The following is a 20,664-nucleotide window of genomic DNA, read 5'->3' as shown; positions in this document are numbered from 1 at the left end:
ATGGAGGCCTTGGGCCTCAGACTCTCCACGTCTACCCCTCGGCGCCAACCTCTCCCTTTTCCTCCACCTGCCGGCCCGGCGGCACCGCCGCCCGCCTCTGGTCACGAAGGTTCTCAGCGGCTCGCTGCGTGCCGGACGTGACAGATGGCAGCAGCACGTCCCACCACCGCCCTCGCAGACTGACAGCGCCTTGGAGCAATAGCAGTGCGCAGGCGCCTTCGGGCCGCGTCCTATAGCTGCCCGAGTGGCCCGCGAGCTGGGTGCGGCGGCCGGAAAGGGGCGGGGAGAGGTGGGAGGCGGGGCGATCGAGCCCGCTAGGCGCTCGGCATTTTCCACGCGTTCCGAACGCGAGTCGGTTGCAGTCTCTGCCGTTGCCGCTGCACAGTGTCTTCCCCAGGCCTCTCGCTGCCGCTGAATTGCCAAGATGTCGCTCTCTAACAAGCTGACTCTGGACAAGATGGACGTGAAGGGGAAGCGGGTCATCATGAGGTAATCCTCGGGACTCGGCCGGGGCCGACTTTCTTTCTCTCTTGCCCAAAGTGAACTTTAGTTCTCGTCTAGGCCCCATGGGTCCTAGCCCTGCAGGACTGGGCTGCCCACCACTGTGGCTGAAGCTTTGCCCGGATTTAACGGTTTCTAACCTCATTTTCCCCAACCCAAAAAGTGAGCCGAAGTTGCCCTTTGCAGGGTTGGATCCACCCAGGAAGGGCTCAGATTGCAGGGATCCATTTTGCTCTCTTCTCTTATTTCTGAAAGGCAGTTCTATCACCTCCAGTTCCCAGTTGGCGAGGTGGGATGTGATGCTTAGCCTGCAGATGCCTAGACCCCCAGGGAAGGGACCTTGAAAGGCCATTTGGTTAGTTTCCCTTCCCCCACCACCGTAGACCGTCCCAGACAAATCAGAAACGGCCCTGCACAAAAGGACATCTTTCCCAGAGAATGTTGATTTCGTTGTTCAGGAGTAGAACCCACTAAAGCGTTGGGGGTGGGAGGGAGAGGTGGGGTGGGCGCACCGAAGGAGGCCCTGCAGGGCTTATGTAACAGGCCGCTGCCACTCTACGTGTCTTTGGACTACAGGCCATGGGTTTTGCACCAGGTTTGTGCCACATACTGGGTAATGCTAGAGCAGGGTGTGGCTGCTCATTCTTGCTGTTCTCTAACCTCACCCCCACAGGTGGCTAGAGAAGCAGGATATTAGAAGTGGGGAAGGCTCCCCATGCGCTTTGGGGTCTTTTACTCCAAACATGTGGATTCCTGGTCACTTACCAACATGGCTTTTCCCTTGTTTGCCATAGTTAACTAGTATAATGTGTGGAGCTTTTACATTTATCCTTTTCGTAACATGTACATTCGTGCATGCCAGGAGCTAAGTGCAGGAATTCAGTTAGGTATGTAACTGATGGACTTGACCTTGGCAGGATCCAAGGGTGGCGCTTTTGTGGGGGCCATAAGGGCTTGAACTGATAGCGTTGTGTAGTCTTGTCCTTTTAGGGAAGTGGTTGATTGATGGGCAGGCATGTGCATGATGTGATCCAGCCCCTTTCCCAATTTGGGCTGGTTCAAGAGAGGGCAACTTTTGGATATTAATGGATGCAGAAAGCAGTAGGGGATCTCCCTTTACCTAAGGCTTAAACGAAGGTAGGCACCGTGAATTAGTGAACTGTATGGACACCCTAAAAGTTCATGTAGCTCTCCCCTTCCCTCTTATTTCATTATGGCCACTATTAGTTTGCAATTGGCCTTCTCTGCCCTGCTATGGAAATAATTAGAAGAACTCAATGCCTTATGGCCATGAAGAACACCTGGTGTCCCCCTTTTGCTAAATCACCTAGTCCTTTGCAATCTGGACAAAGTAGGAATCATAGCCATCCTAGTATTAGATAAGGGCCCTATCTACCCCTCAGATGCTCTTAAGGAAGGTGGATAGACCCTATGAAAAACAGGACAAGTGGACATTGGCATGCAACTAGATCTTAGATTTTAGTGATTTCCTCCCGTCTCCACTGTGCTCAAGGCTGACCTTTCCAGATGCAGGCACCAGCTGAAAGACAAGAGATGGGGCATCATCTTGGCTACCTTCCTACAATTGCAGTCTTGGGCTTTATCTCCTCTCTTCCCAGGGAAACTGGCTTGAGGAATTATCTGGGCTGGCTGGGAGTGAGACTAGAGGAGGTGCTTATCTTTTCTCCCTATGGACCTAATATGAAATATGTTTCTGCCCAAGGGCTCAAAGTTTCATTTAACACAGATTAACCCTGAGCCTTGAAATGATTGACTAGTCCTGTTTTGCTGATGGAAAATGACCTGTCCAAGGTCACTGAACTAGCAAGTTGGTGGTAGAGCCAGGACTAGAATTTGGGTCTCCTTGGTTACCAACCAGATTCTCTAAATTCTTGGACATAATGAATAGGGACAGGTTAAAATAGACCTTTGTCCGCTGAAGGTTGCAGTCAATAATTTTTCCCTGTAATCTGGATAGAACTTATTTGGCCTGAGAACAGGAAGTTGCTTTTTTCTCAGATTATTAATGTAGCTCTAGAACAGAGGCAGCCATGCCTCATCAGCTCAAATTTCTTTTTGTCTCAGTTGCCTTTATGTGGTGCTTGCTGGCAGTGCTCCGGAAGTGGGGCCTCTGGAGTAGTGGCTGCTTCACTTGCCTCCTCTCTTTATCTTGCAAAAGGGAGCTGTGATGTTTGTAGAGTTTTCGGGCCCCTGCTTTGAATGCCAAGGGAAATTGACTGATTTGTTGAGGGAACTTCAGATAGCCAGAAATCTCTGGCTAATTACCAGGTTCTACCTCAGTTTTTTAGGACTCCATTTGACTTTATAGCCCTTTGAGTAAATTTCCTGTTTAATTTTGCAATGTCATTTCCTTTTTTCTTCTCATAGGTTGCCAGTCTTATTCCTTTGCCGACTTGTGAAGCGCTTCCCTTTTGCTTGCTCTCCCCCACCTCTCTCCCTCCCCCTATTTTTTTAAACCTCACTGTTTTTTCCCTAACCTGTTGTAACTTGTTAAGCAACAGCCTTGGTGTAGTGGAAGAAGAAACAGGGAGGAAGAACTGAGAGCAGGGGAGAAAAAAAAGTCTCTAAGGGAGCCGTAATACCCCAATTTTCTAGTCAGGGGCAGTAAAGCGAGGGTGGGAATGGTTCCTCTGAGAGCTTTTAATGGAACTGGGCCTGGACTCCTGCGATTTCAGGTGATAGAGTCTTGATATCTTTATTACAACTAAATTAATATTTTTAAGATTCATTTTGAAATAATTATGTACATTTACAGGAGGTTGCAAAGATAGTATAGAGAGGTCCTGTGTTCACCCAGTTTCCCTCATTGGATACATCTTACATAATTATAGTACAATATCAAGAGTAGGAAGGAAGTTGACATTGGAATAAAGTATATAATTCTTTGCTGTTTTATCACATGTGTAGATTTGTGTAACTCCCACCACAATCAAGATACAAAACTAGTTTTGTTTGAGCACTGCCAAGATCTCCCTCATGCTACTCCTTTAGAGTCGTGGCCCCTCTCCTTGCATTCCTAAACCCCTGGTAACTACTAATCTCTCCTCCATTTGTAAAATTTTGTTATTTCAAAAATGTTATATAAGTGGAATCACAGTATATAACCCTTTGGGATGGCATTTTTTCACCCAGCATAATGCCCTCGAGATTTATCCATGTTGTTGCATGTATCAATAGTTCATTCCTTGTATCGCTGAGTAGTAGTCTGTCGTATGGATGGTCCACAGTTTGAAGGACATCTGGGTTGTTTCCAGTTTGGGGTTATTTCAAATAAAGCTTCTGTGAATATTGAACATTTGTGCACTAGTCTTGGTATGGACATATGCTGTCATTTCTTTTGGGTAAACATCTAGGAGTGGAATTGCTGGGTCATATGCTTAGACTTTTGAGGAATTCCCAGACTGTTTTCCAAAGCAGCCGCATCATTTTACATTCCTACTGGCAGTATATGAGTGCTCAATGGCTCTGCATCCTCACTAGCGTTTGATGTCATTTTTTAAATTTCAGCCATTATGATTGGTGTGTAGTGATATCTGACTTTGTGCCTGAGGCTAAGCTCGGGATTGTTTAAGGGAAGTGGAAAAGGAAGGGGTGCAGATTTTACACAGAACAAGTGGAATGTGTAGGTCAGAGCAGTTTCAGTGGTGGAGTCCTTAGACAGGAGAAGCTAAAAGCAGACCTGTTGTTGAGAGTCTAGGGATGATGAGGGAAGATATTCCGCAAACAATGAGAAGAGAGTACAAGTCCAATTCTCATCAGTAAGCTATGCCATGGCAGTGTGGATAGATGAGAGAGATTCTTGAATGTTTCCAAAGAACTTCTCTGTCAGGGCTTGGGGGTAGGGAGCAGCACTGCAAGGGTGGCTTATGCTCAGCCCCTTGCCATTAGCCCTTTTGTTTATGTATTTATTTGGCTGTGCCCGGTCTTAGTTGCGGCATGCGAACTCTTAGTTGCAGCATGTGGGATCTAGTTCCCTGACCAGGGATGAACCCTAGCCCCCTGCATTGGGAGTGCGGAGTCTTAGCCACTGGACCACCAGGGAAGTCCCATAGCCCTTTTGAATGTGGGCCTTCTGGGAGGCTGCAGGGGGTGGGAGAAAATGACTCTTGGTAATGGGATACTCTGTCCTCTTTGGAATGCACTTTAAGGCTGGCAGGGGCCTCGTTCAGGATATTTAAAGAAGATGCTTAGAATCAGAATCGAGTAGCCTGAAATTAAGTAGACTGTATTTCTTTCTTTAGAGGCATACTGCCTTTATTTTTTTAAGATTTTAATTAAAATGTTTGAATATAGAATTAGTCCTTCAACTCACCTTTGGAAAAGCTGTTCTTCAGTGAACTAGACTACAGACCTAGGGGACATAGGAAATTGGTGGTCTTCTTAGTAGATCTAGGATTTTGTAATTGTCTGCCAAGCCTCAGCCTTAGAGAGGAAGGCCTAGTGATGGAGCTTTGTGGTCAAACATGGCAGCAGTCTTTTTGACTAGGTCATACCTTCACAGTAGTCCCTTAGTGCGTGTTGCTAGCTGTTTTTAGTAATGGTTGATCTGCCTTTTAGATCACAGAATCACGTTTTGGAGAAGCCTTAGCATGTATAATAATAGCTATGACCGGGGCACGAACCCATGTCCCCCTCATCGGCAGGCAGACTCTCAACCACTGTGCCACCAGAGAAGCCCAATAGCTACCACTTTTATGGCACTTACTGTGTATCAGTTACTCTCCAAAGCACTTTCCAAATCGGTAACTCATTTAATTCTCACAATAACTGTGAAGTAGATAGTAGTATCATCCCCATTCTAGAGATGAGAAAAAAATCACTTAAAAAGGATCTTGGCAGGCAAAACTTAGACCTTACAGATAGCTATCACACATCGTTGTTTTCAGTCAGATTGAAGTAGCCCGAGGTTCTAAGGAGTTAGCAAGAAGGGGGAAGGAATGATCAGTTCTTAAAAATGGTAAAGCAGCAATCTGTTGGGTAAGAAAGGAGACTGCAGTAAATTGCTACCCACGCCCCCAACTCCCCCCCCACCCCCCACCCCCGGCCGTGTGCTGTGCCATGTGGCTTGTGGGATCCCGACCAGGGACTGAACCTGGCCCCCAGCAGTCCTAACCAGTGGATCCTAACCACTGGATTGCCAGGGAATTTCCTGCTTGTGCTATCTGGATCACTTCTTTTCTAATTGCCAGTTTGTCAGGTGGGCAGGGTCACATGTTCCATCCTCTCCTCTAAGGCTTTTATTTTCTTTAATTAAAAAAAAAATTATTGAAGTATAGTTGATTTACAATGTTGTGTTAGTTTCAGGTGTACAGCAAAGTGTCCTCTCAGGCTTTTAGAAAGAGGCTGTCTTTTTGTTATTGTCTGTGTTTTGCTTGAAGGATACTGTTTGAACTTGGTCTTGGATACTGGGTTTCTTTCTAGTCCCGAGGTCCCAGCCTTTCTCCCAAAAGAATGATATTCTCTTGACATGTTTTATTGTTCCAATTAATTTTTTTCTTTTGAATAATGTTTACTTCCTTAGAACCCAGAAATACTATCAAAGGAATCAAAATCCAGACGTGTTCCCTATAACCCTTCACTCCTCCAGCTGCCACTGTTATTAGATACTATCATGCTGGGCCCACATAGAAATCTTTTTAGATGGTACTGGCTTTAGCTTCCCTGGTCTTCAGGGCTAGTTCCTGTGATTTAAGTTGTTTTTTATTTTTTAAAATTTCTCTTTTAAAAAGTATGAGATATGTACCTAAAAGGGCACAAATCATAAGCTTCAAAGAGCGATCACTAAAGGAGCACATTTGTCACCCAGGTCAAGAAAGAGAACATTACCAGAACCCCTGAAGCTCCCTCTGGTGTCCTATCCCAGTCACTACTCCTACCCTCGTCCCCATGGCTAATCACCATCTTCTGATACTGCTGATTATTTTTAAGGTGACTTTTGAACTTCAACTTATTTAACTGGTTCACTAAAAGTCCCTCTCCTAATCTTTGGGGGAATGGAAAATTGATCATGGCTCTGAACCCAACACTTTGTTTCTTTTTCAGAGTGGACTTCAATGTTCCTATGAAGAACAACCAGATAACAAACAACCAGAGGTAATGTCCCTGCTAATCCTTGAGCTAGGTTTACGATGTACCTGGGTCTGAGTATATGGGATGAAATGGTTTCACTTCCTTATTGTAGAACTATGATAACTTAAGCCATGTGATCTTGGCTTTCAACAACCCACCATCTGGTTTGCCTTCTTATGAGAATTTAGAAATTGAAAAAAATCATTTTAAGAAAGCGATTTTTTTCTCCTCCCATTTTTTTTAAATTTGAAGAATTTGGTGTTATGCATTTTTAAAGAATATAAAGGTTTACGGTTACTTGGCTTCCCTTGCAAAATGAAGAACTGTGCATGTAGTTTTACAAGCCTCTATTCTAGCTGGCCCTGATAAAATCAGTTTTTGAGAATTTTGATTTAAGGGAAAAGACTACAGAAGTAATATTTTCAGTCAGTTTAGGCTGCTCCAAATGTCTTGGCTCCTAGATTCAGAAGCAGAAATTTTAAGTGATAGTACTGCTCTTGCTTTTGACTAGATTGTAAAAGAAGGTTTTATTTTAAATTTTAAATGAAAGGTTTGAGCTGGAAAGGTACGTTCCAATGGTATAGACCAGCAGTGTCTAATAAAAATATAATATGAGCCACATGTAATTTAAGATTTTCTAGTGGCCACATTAAAAAAGTAAAAAGAAACAGGTGAACGTAATAATACATTTTATTTAATCCAGTAAGCCCCAAATAATCATTTCAGTATGTAATCAATTAAAAATTAATCAAAGGAACATTTAACTTTTTTGGTATTATTTGAGATCCAGCACATACCAATCTGGACTAGCCACATTTCTAGTATTCAGGAGACACCTGTGGCTAATGGCTACCATATTGTACAGTGCAAGTATAGACTCAGAACACTTTCAGATATTGGCCCCAGAATAGAGCTTGGCATTTTGCCAAGCACATCCCTGCTGCACCATAGTGGAAGGTCTTTGTACAAGGCACCTCTGATCCTTCTTGACTTTCATTATTTTCTGTAGCACACATAAAAGATTGGAAATATGCCTATCAAGGTATTTTATAAGTAAAAAACAGAGAAACAGGTCTGAGTAGATCTTTTCATTTTCAGAACTCCATGGAGTTGATTAACAAAATGAAGCATTAGAAATAATAGGACTTGGCCAGTAATGGATAGCCCTGAAGATTAATTTGATTTCATTGGGCAAACGTTGTACCTGATGAAGGTTTCTTCTTTATTTGGTATAAATGAGTTTTTATATCTGCTAAGTAGCATAAGATATTTTAGAAACATAACTTGGCTTTTTATTATTCCATTCTCTGCTGAAATGTCACCTTATCAGAGAGACTTTCCCTGGCCACCCTCTCTAAAATCCTCTTCACCACTATTCTCCAGTCATTCTTGTCCCCCTACCTTGCTTTATTTTCTCCATAGTTCTTACCGCTTCTATGAGAACAGAGACTATTTTATTTACTATTGTATTCTCAGAATCTGATATAGTAGCTGCCACCAAAGAAGCATTCAATAAATATTTTTTGAATAAATAAATGATTTTCTTTGTTATCGATTTTAATTTCTTAAAGACTGCCAAGAATGGAAAGTTAGTATTGAGTTTGTAACAAAAATTTGAAGTGTTTAAAGGAGGTTTAATAAATGTTAGGTTAAACTATAATTTAGTAAATGCAATGCATTATGCAAACCACATTCTATATAATGTATTTATTTTTACCTACATAAAAAAGTGACTTAGGATCTGTAACGGGTGCAGAAAAGTTACATGTTTTTCAGTTTTCCCCAAATTTCTTGTAATGGTTTCAAGATTTGGGAATTTTATATTTCTTCCACAGTCAAACACTTAGGATGTTTCAGGGGTCCCTAAGACCACCCACATATTTGGTGATTCACTGGAAGGACTCACAGGACTCAGCATATAGTTCTCACTGCTAAAGTTTATTACAGTGAAAGGATGCATGACAGTATCAGCAAGGGGAAAAGACACAGGCAGAATTTGGAGAAATCCATGCATGGGCTTCCATGCTTTCTCCCTCTTATGATGGGACACACCAAGCGTGCTCCTTTCTCCAGTAGTGAAAAATGCAATAATTGTGTGCAATGTTTCTGTCCAGAGAAGCCCTTTAGAGACTCAGCTCCCAAGATTTTTACTGGCAGCTGATCACATAGGCACCCTCTGCCCAGCAACTACCAAAATTCCTCCTAGAGGGGAGCAAGTGTTGAGCGTAAATCACCTTGTTTGTACAGACAGTCTAGGAACTGTGAGCAGCCCTTGTCAGAGAACTGAGGGACCACTTCAAAAGCCAAGTTCCCAGATACCAGCCAAGGGCCAACCTTGCAAGCAGGTCCTTCTGAAGATAACAGCTTCAGTCCTGCTATATTAACTCTTTTCTGCACAAGGGGCAAAACATGATGAGACTGTATAATCCTAGGGGGAGGGTTGACATCCTAATTAACTTCTTCCTCTGCACATGGACCTGAGGACCATCGCTGAGTTGTTGACAGTAGATTTGAAGGAATTTGGAGAAGAAAGGGGGCTTTATGTTTTATGAGGCCATGAATAGAATAGTTACCACTAATTCTTAGGAGTAACCTTACTCTACCTGTTGTCTCTTTTTGGTTGCAGGATCAAGGCTGCCGTTCCAAGCATCAAATTCTGCTTGGACAATGGAGCCAAGTCAGTTGTTCTTATGAGCCACCTGGGCCGGCCTGATGGTGTCCCCATGCCTGACAAGTACTCCTTGCAGCCAGTTGCTGTAGAACTCAAATCTCTGCTGGGCAAGTACGTTTCAGGCTCTGGTGCTGGTGGACTGTGACAGATGTTGTCAAGCATGTTGTTATTGGTTCTTAACTTTCTGACTGCTCAAGTGTTTTCCATGTTGTGCTCTCCCCAGGGATGTTTTGTTCTTGAAGGACTGCGTGGGCCCAGAAGTGGAGAAAGCTTGTGCTGACCCAGCTGCTGGGTCTGTCATCCTGCTGGAGAACCTTCGCTTTCATGTGGAGGAAGAAGGGAAGGGAAAAGATGCTTCTGGGAACAAGGTAGGACCTGTGATTTTGACATTAGTGAGGGTGAGGAAGGCTGAGTGTATAAGAGACTGTGATTGAAGAGTAGAGGAAACTCATGTTTATTTTGACAGCTTTTTATTGAAGTACAGCATAAGATTAAAAATGCACAAATGCACAGCTTGATGAATTATCACAAAGTAAGCACACCTGTGTAACCATCACCTAGGTCAGAGAATAGGATATTGTCAGCATCCCAGAAGCCCTCCTCATGATGCTCAAGTGGTTTTGAAATACATTGGAAAAATACGTGAACACCATTTGGGTGTACGAGGATTTGGTGAACATGCTGCTTCTAATTGTCCCTTTGTTACACACCTGGCCTGTGATACATGAAGATTGTTTTTTCTAATAGTATGTGATAATATCCTATCAAAGTGGGAGGCTGTGATTGCCAAGTGCTGAGAGCAGACATTCACAGGTGGTTGTTGGCTGGGGGCATGGGGGTGAGTATCCATGATACACCAGGTGTTCCTCCAGGAGAGCCAGTTTTAGATTTTTTGTTTGTCAAGGCTGGAACTGTTTTTCTAAGCAACAGGCCCTGGTGTGTTATGGAAAGACAATCTGTATTTTTATTTAGAAGGGGAATTAACTTAAAGCTTGAGCTTGATACTTTTAACACACTAAATTAAATTTGATATCATTGGGATTTTCTTATAAAAGAATCATGTGAGCAGAAAAAGTACTTTCCTAAGTCAAGTGGAAAGGGACTATTTGGGACATTTGATTGTAGTTGGGTAAATGATGGTCATGATGATACTGCCTTGGGTTTAAGACATTTTTCTTAAGAAGTGTAAAGCATATTTCTTTGAATTTCTTCTTAAGGAGGTACAGATATCATCATATTTTCAAAAAAAACCTAGGTCTCAGAAAGGCAGTCATTTGATTAAAGTTAGAGGTAGTGGTACTGTTGCTGGGCCTTATATAGAGCTCAGTCCATTAGATCAGCAAACTTTCTGTAAAGGGCCAGACAATAAATATTTTAGGCTTTGTGGACCATACGGTCAGCCACAACCTTATACGGTCTCTGTTGGAACTATTCAGCTCTGACATTGTTGTGCAAAAGCAACCATAGGGAAAAAAACAAAAAAATTTTTAAAAAGGCAACCATAGATAACCCACAAAATAGATTACTGTGAACGACAACCAGAATTCAAATATTAAATGATAAAGCTGGCTCTTTGAGGATGATTTAGAATTTGCCTATTGGTAGAAGGGAAGCTGAAAGCACCCTTTAAGTACTTTCTACTCTTAAGGTCTTTAGTATCTTGTGGAACAAGATGCTCTGAGGCTAGCATCTCAAGCTCCTGTTGTACTTCTGACATTTCTTAAGGTCATTGCAGTGCCTGCTTTCAAGCAGTGCCTGCTTTCTTTTCTTAGCACTGCAGGCTCTGGTCTTGCCTTATCTTGCCTTTGGCATGGTCTTGCTAGAGTAGTATGAGTCAAATGCTGACCTAAAATTTGGTGCCCTTTTAGACTGAAACTCAACCAGCTATACGCTTGGGCTTAGAAATGGCAGGAGGCAACTGGCAAATTGAGGCAAAACCTTTTATTCAGGAAGTGATGAACCAACTATGCTAGTCTATGTCTTATTTAGTTAGTTTACATTTAGTGTCCAATGGCTTTTCATGCTTGAAATTTCAGGAGCCAGCCATAAGTTCAAAGTGGATAAAAACAAAGCGAGGGCATGAAATTTTTCCTTTATCCAGTGTGCCTGCATTGGTTTTTTAGGAGCATTCTCTTCCTTCTAGTTATTGGCAGATCAAAAATGAGAAATGGGTTCTTATTACTATTAATTTCTATAGTACCTTTTCCATGAAGAGCTTTCAGTTTGTCTCATTTTTCCTCAAACAATTCTTCTTAAATAGAGGGGTTATCTTCCCTTTTTAATAGATGGGAAGATTTCAGGGGCAGAGAACAACTTGACAAAGGTTACACAGTAAATTAGCGTCAGACGTGGTCCTAGAACCCAGGTCTCCTGCCATTTGGGCAGTGTTTTCATTACTACACACATCATCTTGCAGTCACCAGTGGCAGATTATATTCCATTGTAAAGAGATTATGGGGGCTCTACAGTCTTCAGTTTTAGCATTAGTGCCCCTGCATTCTTTGGTTCATTAGAGGAAGGCACCTGTTATCTGTGGCAGCCTCCTTCTTCTCAGTACATGGGAGAATGGGAGTGGACAGTGACTGAAACAAACATCTGTTTTGTGCTCTTCCCTGCCATGTCCCTCTTATCTGGCTTCCTGTGCATCTTCACTTTAATTCCTACTGGAGACTCTGTTCATCCTGCTGCCCTGCTTTCTTTCCCCTATGGGAGCATGGTGGGTATTATCCCTAGATAGTGAGCCGACATTCAAAGCCCTATGTTTTACTTCTAGTTTTTGTTCCTCTTTCTTTTTTGTAGAAGTGTATTGTTTTATCAGATCCCTAACTTCCAGGGAAGGCTATATGAATTACCTCCTTTTGCTATTATATAAAATGTTTCTGAGGTCCTTTTCTGTTGTCATGTTTCCATCTGCCTTCTCTGTTCCAGCCTGCCCTTGTTGCTTTGATGAGGAATATGTATGAGGGCCTTTTTCCCTTTGCAGAAAGGTCTTGGTAGCCAGCAGCTTGACTCAAGTATAATCCTAAATTTTACAAGGAGAATATGTTAGAATGAGGAAATGAGTCAAGATAAGGAGAGAGAAGGATAATTTGAGTCTTGTCCTAGGAGCTGGAAAGAGGCCAGTGGGATGTGATTAGGGGTTAAGCTGTGGTTCAGGAATCTTAGGCTTGCAATTTGAGGGAAGGTGGAGGAGAGCAGAAACATGCAGAAATGACCCAAAGACCTGGAATATTAGGAAGAAAGAACAGATCCTGTTGCTAGTTTTAAAAACTGCTATCCTACCAACTCAGGGTCTTTAGAGGTGTTGAAGAGGACTCTTGGTATGAAATGCTTTTACAGTTGTCTTTGGAGCCATCAACATTTCCTGTGTTGTTGTTTTTCATTTTTTTTTTTTTTTGTTTTTCTCTGCAGGTTAAAGCTGAGCCAGCCAAAATAGAAGCCTTTCGAGCTTCGCTTTCTAAGCTAGGGGATGTCTATGTCAATGATGCTTTTGGCACTGCTCACCGAGCCCACAGGTACTAAAAGTTTTTTGCTCATTGTCAAACTGGGAGCATTATTTCTCTGTTTACTTGAGCAGCCCAAGCTCTGGCTTGCTTTTGGATATTTCTGTATTATATTATGATCTTTTTGGCTTCTATCTCTAATTGGAGCTACAAATTACACTGAGGTTCTTGTTGAGTATCTCCGATCTAAAGAGGAAATAAAAGCAAATGTTGAGAATTGTGGAGCTTTTTGTTGAGCTTCAGGAAGATGTTCCTCTGTCTCACTTTGGGATATTTTGTGGAGAGCTCTCCCTTTGTGAATGCTGTGGGAGTGGAATCTTAGGCTGTCAGTAGGAAGCAAACTGAGGAATCCTTTCCTGTTGTCATCACCTGGCTGATTATTTATTGTGATTAAACCCTTGGCCTGAAGACTATTAATTGGGTATCTTAAATTCTACCTTAGGTCATTGCTTTTCACTTGTTCCCCTTGACCCTGCATTATTAGTCAAAAATCTTATCTTGTACCTAAGTGTTTTGTTGCAGTTTGGGCATGACAACCGTGGTGGCCTGGCATCTCAAAAGTGAAAGTATTTTCAGTGATAAGGAGATGGCCTCTAGAATTGGGAGAATTGCTAGGGATTGACCTAACATTTGAATGTCTCGTTCATTTCTAGCTCCATGGTGGGAGTAAATCTGCCAGAGAAGGCTGGAGGATTTTTGATGAAGAAGGAGCTGAACTACTTTGCCAAGGCCTTGGAGAGCCCAGAGCGACCCTTCCTGGCCATCCTGGGCGGGTATGGAGAACTCTTCAAGATCATGCTTTAAGTAGTGTTTTTGCCTGGTAGTAGGCCATAACTTGGGTGGTTTATTGTCAGATAGCACAATCAAACTGGGTGACTGAGGAGAATTTAATAAAGGGACTGTCTAAAAAGGTGTGGGTAGGGTTTAGGGAAACCCAGAAGGGACAGTACAGTAAACTGGGGCAACAGTCATCACCATCCCTAGGCCTGAAGGGAAAAAGGAAAGGGATGGTTACCAAAATCCAGAGACAGTGGTTGCGTGGAGAGGTCTCTCTGATAGAAACCGTAGCCTTTGGTCAAGGGATGTAGGGATAGTCATCTAGCAGGGAAGGAGCCAGGGAAATAGATACTCTGATCTCCTTTTAATGTCCTGCTGATGTACCCCCTCCTACCCACAATGGGCTGCAACCTAGCTGGATGTCAGAGGGCAAGGGAACTCCTTGATGCAGTCCACTCAGGTCAGCCTCCTGGGACAGAGAACAGGGCTGGAAAGGATAGAAAATGGCTCTGGAGGGAAGAATCGGAAAGATCCACCATTGCTCATCTAACGATTTTTGAAGCACTTCAGCCTCTCAGATATGAAAACCTCCTCATATGTGTTTAATATATCATTTGGAACTCATTTCTCCAGCTCACATACCTTTTTATATTTTCTCCTGTGGGGAAAGGTACCCTGTGAATAGTGATATTCTACTGGCTTAGTTAAAAATACGAATTTCAGAAGTGCAACTCAGGAGGCTAGGAGGATACATTTTAGGTGACAGAGACCTGGGACTGCTTGGATAAGATCTTGTCACTTGGCATGGCTATCTAGATGGCAGCCTCTTTATGGCTAGATGCTCCTGACCCTCTTATGAGCGGGGCTTTTTTTTTTTCCACGGGAATGAACACACTCAGCATTTCCCTATGAATGCTGACTCGAGTTGGGTGTCAATTTCAGATAGCGTAGTTGCTCTCCAGGTTCATGAGCCCAGTTTCAGGGTCCTAAAAATAGTTAAGGTGGGTATAGGTTGTTATCTGTGTCCTGGAATCATTGCCCCTCTTGTGCACTGGTTTATAAAGGTCAGACTCTGATCTTTGCTTCTCTGGAGATTAGGAGTTGGGCTTTGTTCTCCAACCTTCCGTAGATCTGGAATATGGAAGTGAGTGCCACCTAGGGGTTATGATTAGGTTTTGGACTCTGCCTAAAATAGCTATTTTGGGGAAGTTGAAGTGGAGGTTTTTTTTTGCCACCTTTCTTGCAATGTAGTCTCCTTAGAACATTAACAATTTAGGGAAAGATTTTACATTTTATTAAAAAACGTTGTGTTGGGAATTCCCTGGTGGTCCAGTGGTTAGGACTCAGTGCTTTCACTGCCGAGGGCCCTGGTTCAATCCCTGGTTGGGGAACTAAGAACCCACAAGCCGCACGGTGCAGAGAAAACCCCATTATTATGGAAATGCTCAAACATTACAGAAGTTGAAAGAATAGTATAATAAACCCCCAGGTACCTCTCACCCTGCTGTAATAATTATTGGCATTTTTGCCAATCCTGTTTCATCTGTCCTCTAATCCTTTTTTTTGTCAGGAGTATTTGAAAGCAAGCCTTAGGCATCATATAATTTCATTTCTCATACTTCTGTATGCATCTCATAACTGATGAGATTTCTTTTAAATAACCACCGTGTGTTATACCTAACAAAATTTAACAATTTTATTACTGTCATCTAATACCCAGTCTGTATTCAGAAATTCTCCATCATTTCAGAAATGCCTTTTTACAGTCAGTTTGTTTGAATAAGGATCCAGATGAAGTCCATGCATTGAATTTGCTTGTTAGGTATATTTTATTCTATAATAGTTCCCTCTTCATTATTATTTTCATTCCATTGATTTGTTGAAGAAGCAGGGCATTTGATCTGTAGAACATCCCACATTCTTTAGAAGACGTTGAGTCTCGTTTCTCCCTCTTTCTCTGTCTCTCTCTTTCTTTCTGTGTGTGTCTGTTTCTATATAAAACAGTTAATCCATTCTTACCCTTGGTGGTGACCAGTCTTTACAAGTGAGATATCTATAGTCTCTTTCCATCCATTCTCCCACATCGCTATTGTTTTGAACCTCCATTTCACAAATCCTAGCATAGGGCCTCTCACAGAGTAGGTATCATCTTGTTTATTGAATGAAGAGGTAGATAGGCCCAAGGTGATTGGTTCATTTAGGTGGGATTTAGATATATAAGAATATCTGTGGAAGGCAAGCTATTACTTATGTGAAGGATTTTAAAGGTTGTGCTTCAAGTGAATGTTTTTCTTTTGTTTAGATATTTTTTTCTCTCGGAGGTGAAAGGTACATCTGTGTTTATTATCTTATTTCCCTCTACTAGAATATAAGCTCCAAAGGGGTAGGGATCTTCTCTTTTGCCCAGTGATGTTTCTCAGAGACCTAGAACCTTGTCACAGAGTAAGTGCTCAATCAGTGTGTTGAATCAAATGGTCCAATAGAATAACGAATGCCATAAAGCAAATGTTCCAGCAGCTGAGCATGGACCTAAGAGTGTGAATATCTATTTTTGCTCAGTATATATTCATTTCGTATATAATCTGGTTCCTGCTCTAGGATTAGGACAGTTCTCAGGGAGCTCAGGGATTCCACAATTAGCAATCTTTCTCAGGTACAATTAGCAATCTTGACCCTTTGATTTTTGGGGGGAGAGAAGGGGCAAAATAGATCTATTTGGAACTTGTGATTTCTTTAGATGATTGTAAGTCTTCTAAGCCCTTCTTCGCCAAGAGCTACACCTTAAAAGGATTTATTAGTAATGGATTGGCTTTTCGGGTTGGAGAAACGTAGGGCAAAGTTAGCCAATACTTCTGTCACTCTGTGGGACATTTCTCTGTTCCTGTCTCTTAATATCAAAACTCAGGCTTTATGTAATATCAGTTCCTTAGTCCATTGTTTGTTCTTTGGGTGATGATTCTTGCTTTCCCTTCCAGAGCTAAAGTTGCAGACAAGATCCAGCTGATCAGTAATATGCTAGACAAAGTCAATGAAATGATTATTGGTGGTGGAATGGCCTTTACCTTCCTTAAGGTGCTCAACAACATGGAGGTAGGAAACCAATGCCAAGTGGATGTGAAATAGCTCTCCATGAGAAATAGCCGGTTATGTAAATTTAAAAAGGAAATTAGCTTCTGACATGAGCCCTAAAAACTCCCATTTTTATTTATTTTGCAAGTTGTTTTTCTTTCGTCTTTGAATTATTCCTTTGTATTGTGTTGTATTTTGTTCCTGTCTGCTTTGTGAGGTAATCACATTCTTAGTATAGAGGCTGATCTTCATCATCTTGACTTTCCTGTGTAGATTGGCACTTCTCTGTTTGACGAAGAGGGATCCAAGATCGTCAAAGACCTGATATCCAAAGCTGAGAAGAATGGCGTGAAGATTACCTTGCCTGTTGACTTTGTCACTGCTGATAAGTTTGATGAGAATGCCAAGACTGGCCAAGCCACTGTGGCCTCTGGCATACCTGCTGGCTGGATGGTGAGTCACTTGGGTGGTTTGTAGTATGAGTGAACAAATACATTTTGGTATCATTCACTCAACCAACCAATGGGAATTTTAAAAGAAGGGCTACAAATGTTGAGTGAGACCCTCCTTTGGGGAAAATCCATGGGGAAAAGCAGTGGTATCAGATTGCTGCTAAGACTTTTCATTAGTAATGTGGGGGCAAAACTGTTTTTTCTTTCTTCATCTATTTAATGTTTATTAAGTACTTGACTGTGTGCTGGGGATGATGCTATGTACTTTCATGGTTTGGGCTGTTCTGGATTATGTTGCTGCCTAGAAACCTGTATAAGAAATTTTTCTTATATGAAAACATTAAGATAGTACAAGTATAATTATTGCAAGCAGGGAAAAATTTATGTGTGTATTAAAGACTTATTTAGCTGATTGTAATGTTCTCCATATTTTATCATTCTAATAGCTGTACAAAATTGTTAATGGTGACATACTAGTTTGCTTATCACTTTCCTTTTTTTTTTTTTAGAATTATTTAAGCTTTCATATTTCTTTTTTCTTTTAAGATTTATTTTTTAAATTTATTTTTGGCTGCATCGGGCGGCGCGTGGGCTTCTCTCTAGTTGTGGTGCTTGGGCTCCAGGGTTTGTGGGCTCTGTAGTTGTGGCACGTGGGTTCTGTAGTTGTGGCACGTGGGTTCCAGAGCGTGTGGTCTCTGTAGTTTGCGGCACGCAGGCTGTAGTTGAGGCGTGCGAGCTCAGTAGTTGTGGCACATGGGCTTAGTTGCCCCGTGGCATGTGGATCTTAGTTCCCTGACCAGGGATTGAACCCGCATCCCCTGTATTGTAAGGCGGATTCTTTACCACTGGACCACCAGGGAAGTCCCATCACTTTCCTTTTGATAGGCATGTGGGTTTTATTTAGTTCAGTGTTTCTCAAAGTGTAGTCTCAAGAACAGCAGCATCGGACTTGTCTGCTGGCACAGTGGTTAAGAATCCGCCTGCCAGTGTAGGGGACATGGGTTCGATCCCTGGTCCGGGAAGATTCCACATGCTGTGGAGCAACTAACCCTGTGCACCACAACTACTGAGCCTGCGTTCTAGAGCCTGGGAGCCACAACTACTGAGCCCGCCAGCCTAGAGCCCGTGCTCCACAGCAAGAGAAGCCACTGCAATGAGAAAAGCCTGCGCACCGCAACGAAAAGTAGCCCCCACTGGTGGCAACTAGAGAAAGCCCACGTGCAGCAACGAAGAACCAAAGCAGCCAAAAATAAATTAAAAAGAGAACAGCAGCATCAGCATCATTTTGAAACTCATTAAAAAATGCAGATTCTTGCCCCCTGCCCCCCGACCTGCTGAAGCAGAAACTGGGGGTAAGGCCCAGAAATTTGTGCTCGAACAAGCCATCCTGGTGATTCTGATGCACAACAAGATTTGAGAACCACTGATCTAGTTTAGTGTTTTTCAACCTCGGCACTATTGACATCTCGGGTAGTTTTAGTTGTGGAGGGCTGTTGTTGCCTTATAGGATGTTTAAGGCACCTTTGGCCACTAGATGCCAGAAGCAACCTCCTACCATCTCCAAATCATGACAATCAAAAATGTCTTGAGACATTGCCATATGTTCCCTAGGGAGGGACGGAATTGACCCTAGTTGAAAACCACTTATCTAGTTACACACAATCATAAAATAGTGTGGCTAAGAATGTTTTTATCAAATAACTTTTGAGGTTTTCCCTTAGACTTGATCTTCCATAAAGGATATGAACAGGTTTATAATTTTAAAGAATGAGGGGTATCTTTTGGTTCTAGAAGACACTCTGGTGTTCAGCCTTGAGTTCTGGTCTTGGTGGAGGTATGGTATTTGCTCCTCTAAGTAGCTTTTATTGGTAGCTCATCCTCTCTTTTAACTCTGCCCCTTAGGGCTTGGACTGTGGTCCTGAGAGCAGCAAGAAGTATGCTGAGGCTGTTGCTCGGGCTAAGCAGATTGTGTGGAATGGACCTGTGGGTGTATTTGAATGGGAATCTTTTGCCCGAGGAACCAAAGCCCTCATGGATGAGGTGGTGAAAGCCACTTCCAGGGGCTGCATCACCATCATAGGTAAGGAGTCCTGTACAAAGCTATTGCCAATGTGAGCTGGCAGAATTCTGATCAGAGGAATGTAGAGGAGAAATGGTTAACTTTTCCTAGGTTCCTTGGTGCCAGGTGAATCTTGAGAGCTAAATGGGTATATAATTCATGGAGGAACCTCTAAATGAGATGGACTTGGGGGGTTATCGGCTACCTTTTGGGCTCGAGAGCACATTGCCTTATAGTTTTGGTGCCAATCTTTTTTCTTTTCTCTCCTTTCCCCTTTTTACTTGGCTTTCATTCAACAGGTGGTGGAGACACTGCTACTTGCTGTGCCAAATGGAACACAGAGGATAAAGTCAGCCATGTAAGCACCGGAGGTGGTGCCAGTTTAGAGCTCCTGGAAGGTGAGGTTCTTTAATGTTTTTCTGACTTATTTGGGGGAAGGATGGGGTTTATGCAGTGAGAGGTGAATAGAATGGAGTGGAGACGGTAGATAGTGTCATTAGCAGTCATTAGCTGGGCAGTACAAATGGAGGAGTTTCAAATAAAGCTCCTGGCTTCCATTTGAGGTGGGGAGGGCTACATGGGAAGACTTATTCTCAAAGAGGTTATGCTCTAGTAGACCTGGGACCCAAAATGTAAAAGTTACCTAACTCCTGGCCATATACCCTAGAGAAGAGCTGATATGTTATTGGGCGGATAGAAGGGGACAGATCTGGCTTAGTGGATCCTATAGTAATGCTGACTGTGTGTGTGTGTGTTCTCTCAAAAACAGGTAAAGTCCTTCCTGGGGTGGAGGCTCTCAGCAGTGTTTAGTACTTTCCTGCCTTTTGGTTCCTGTGCATAGCCCCTAAGTCAACTTAGTGCTTTCTGCATCTCCACTTGGCATTAGCTAATATCTTCCTCTATGTCAAGATTCGGCTAGTGGCCAAGAGATGTAGCACCAGGAACCCTTAAACAGTTGTATGGCATCTCAGCTCACCTTTACTGCACCCTGGCTTTGCCTACATTCTTCAAGATCCCATTTGAATTTCTTAGAGACTAAACCGTTGTTCATTCTAGAGTGCATATATTTGTATTATGCCTGTTAAAAGAAAGTGAGCTGTGTTAACTTAGTTCTTTTTATGAAGTAGCTTATTCTGATTAGCTTTGTCATAGTTTCACCACTCAGCATGGAAACAAAATGAAATTCCAGTTGTCGGTAAGGAGGGAGATGAAGTTGGTGATCTATTAAATAAATAATAAAAATATCCATTGAAACTGGGATTTTTTTCCTGTCATATTTTGTTAGGGTGAGAACAGAATCTTGAGGAAGGGATCAGATATCTACGTCCATGTTTCTAAGTAACATGCTTAAACTGTTAACTTCTTGATTTCATACATGGGAAGATTTAGCTCTTTTATAGCCTTTGTTCCATATGTATGTCCCCTTCTTAATTCTCCCAGTATAGTTTTGTCATAATTTTAGATTTGATCAATAGAGTCTACATTGTGATTATAAATATTATTCACAGCTGAGCTATGTCATATGCCATGATTATATTTACT

The 20,664-nt window shown here is 42.4% G+C and overlaps 1 protein-coding gene across 1 annotated transcript; it reads left to right on the top strand.

Annotated features, from left to right (window-relative positions):
* Positions 1-291: 291 nt before the first annotated feature.
* PGK1 (phosphoglycerate kinase 1) lies at positions 292-20,382 on the top strand. The gene is made up of 11 exons (XM_024764040.1): positions 292-489; positions 6,565-6,615; positions 9,218-9,373; positions 9,486-9,630; positions 12,674-12,777; positions 13,419-13,538; positions 16,518-16,632; positions 16,885-17,064; positions 18,966-19,143; positions 19,422-19,520; positions 19,892-20,382. Exons 1-11 carry the CDS (start codon positions 425-427, stop codon positions 19,930-19,932), a joined length of 1,254 nt encoding a protein of 417 aa, XP_024619808.1. The 5' UTR covers positions 292-424; the 3' UTR covers positions 19,933-20,382.
* Positions 20,383-20,664: the final 282 nt, after the last annotated feature.

The sequence above is a fragment of the Neophocaena asiaeorientalis genome, unplaced genomic scaffold, assembly GCF_003031525.2.
Source record: "Neophocaena asiaeorientalis asiaeorientalis breed wild unplaced genomic scaffold, Neophocaena_asiaeorientalis_V1.1 scaffold1106, whole genome shotgun sequence".
Classification (NCBI taxonomy): Eukaryota; Metazoa; Chordata; class Mammalia; order Artiodactyla; family Phocoenidae; genus Neophocaena; species Neophocaena asiaeorientalis.
This window is presented reverse-complemented; position numbering and strand designations above follow the sequence as displayed.

Coding starts and splice junctions, on each gene's coding strand:
- PGK1 (XM_024764040.1), top strand. CDS start 425: ATGTCGCTCTCTAACAAGCTGACTCTGGACAAGATGGACGTGAAGGGG. Junction 12,778..13,418: donor ACTGCTCACCGAGCCCACAG/GTACTAAAAGTT, acceptor GTTCATTTCTAG/CTCCATGGTGGGAGTAAATC. Junction 19,144..19,421: donor GGGCTGCATCACCATCATAG/GTAAGGAGTCCT, acceptor TTCATTCAACAG/GTGGTGGAGACACTGCTACT.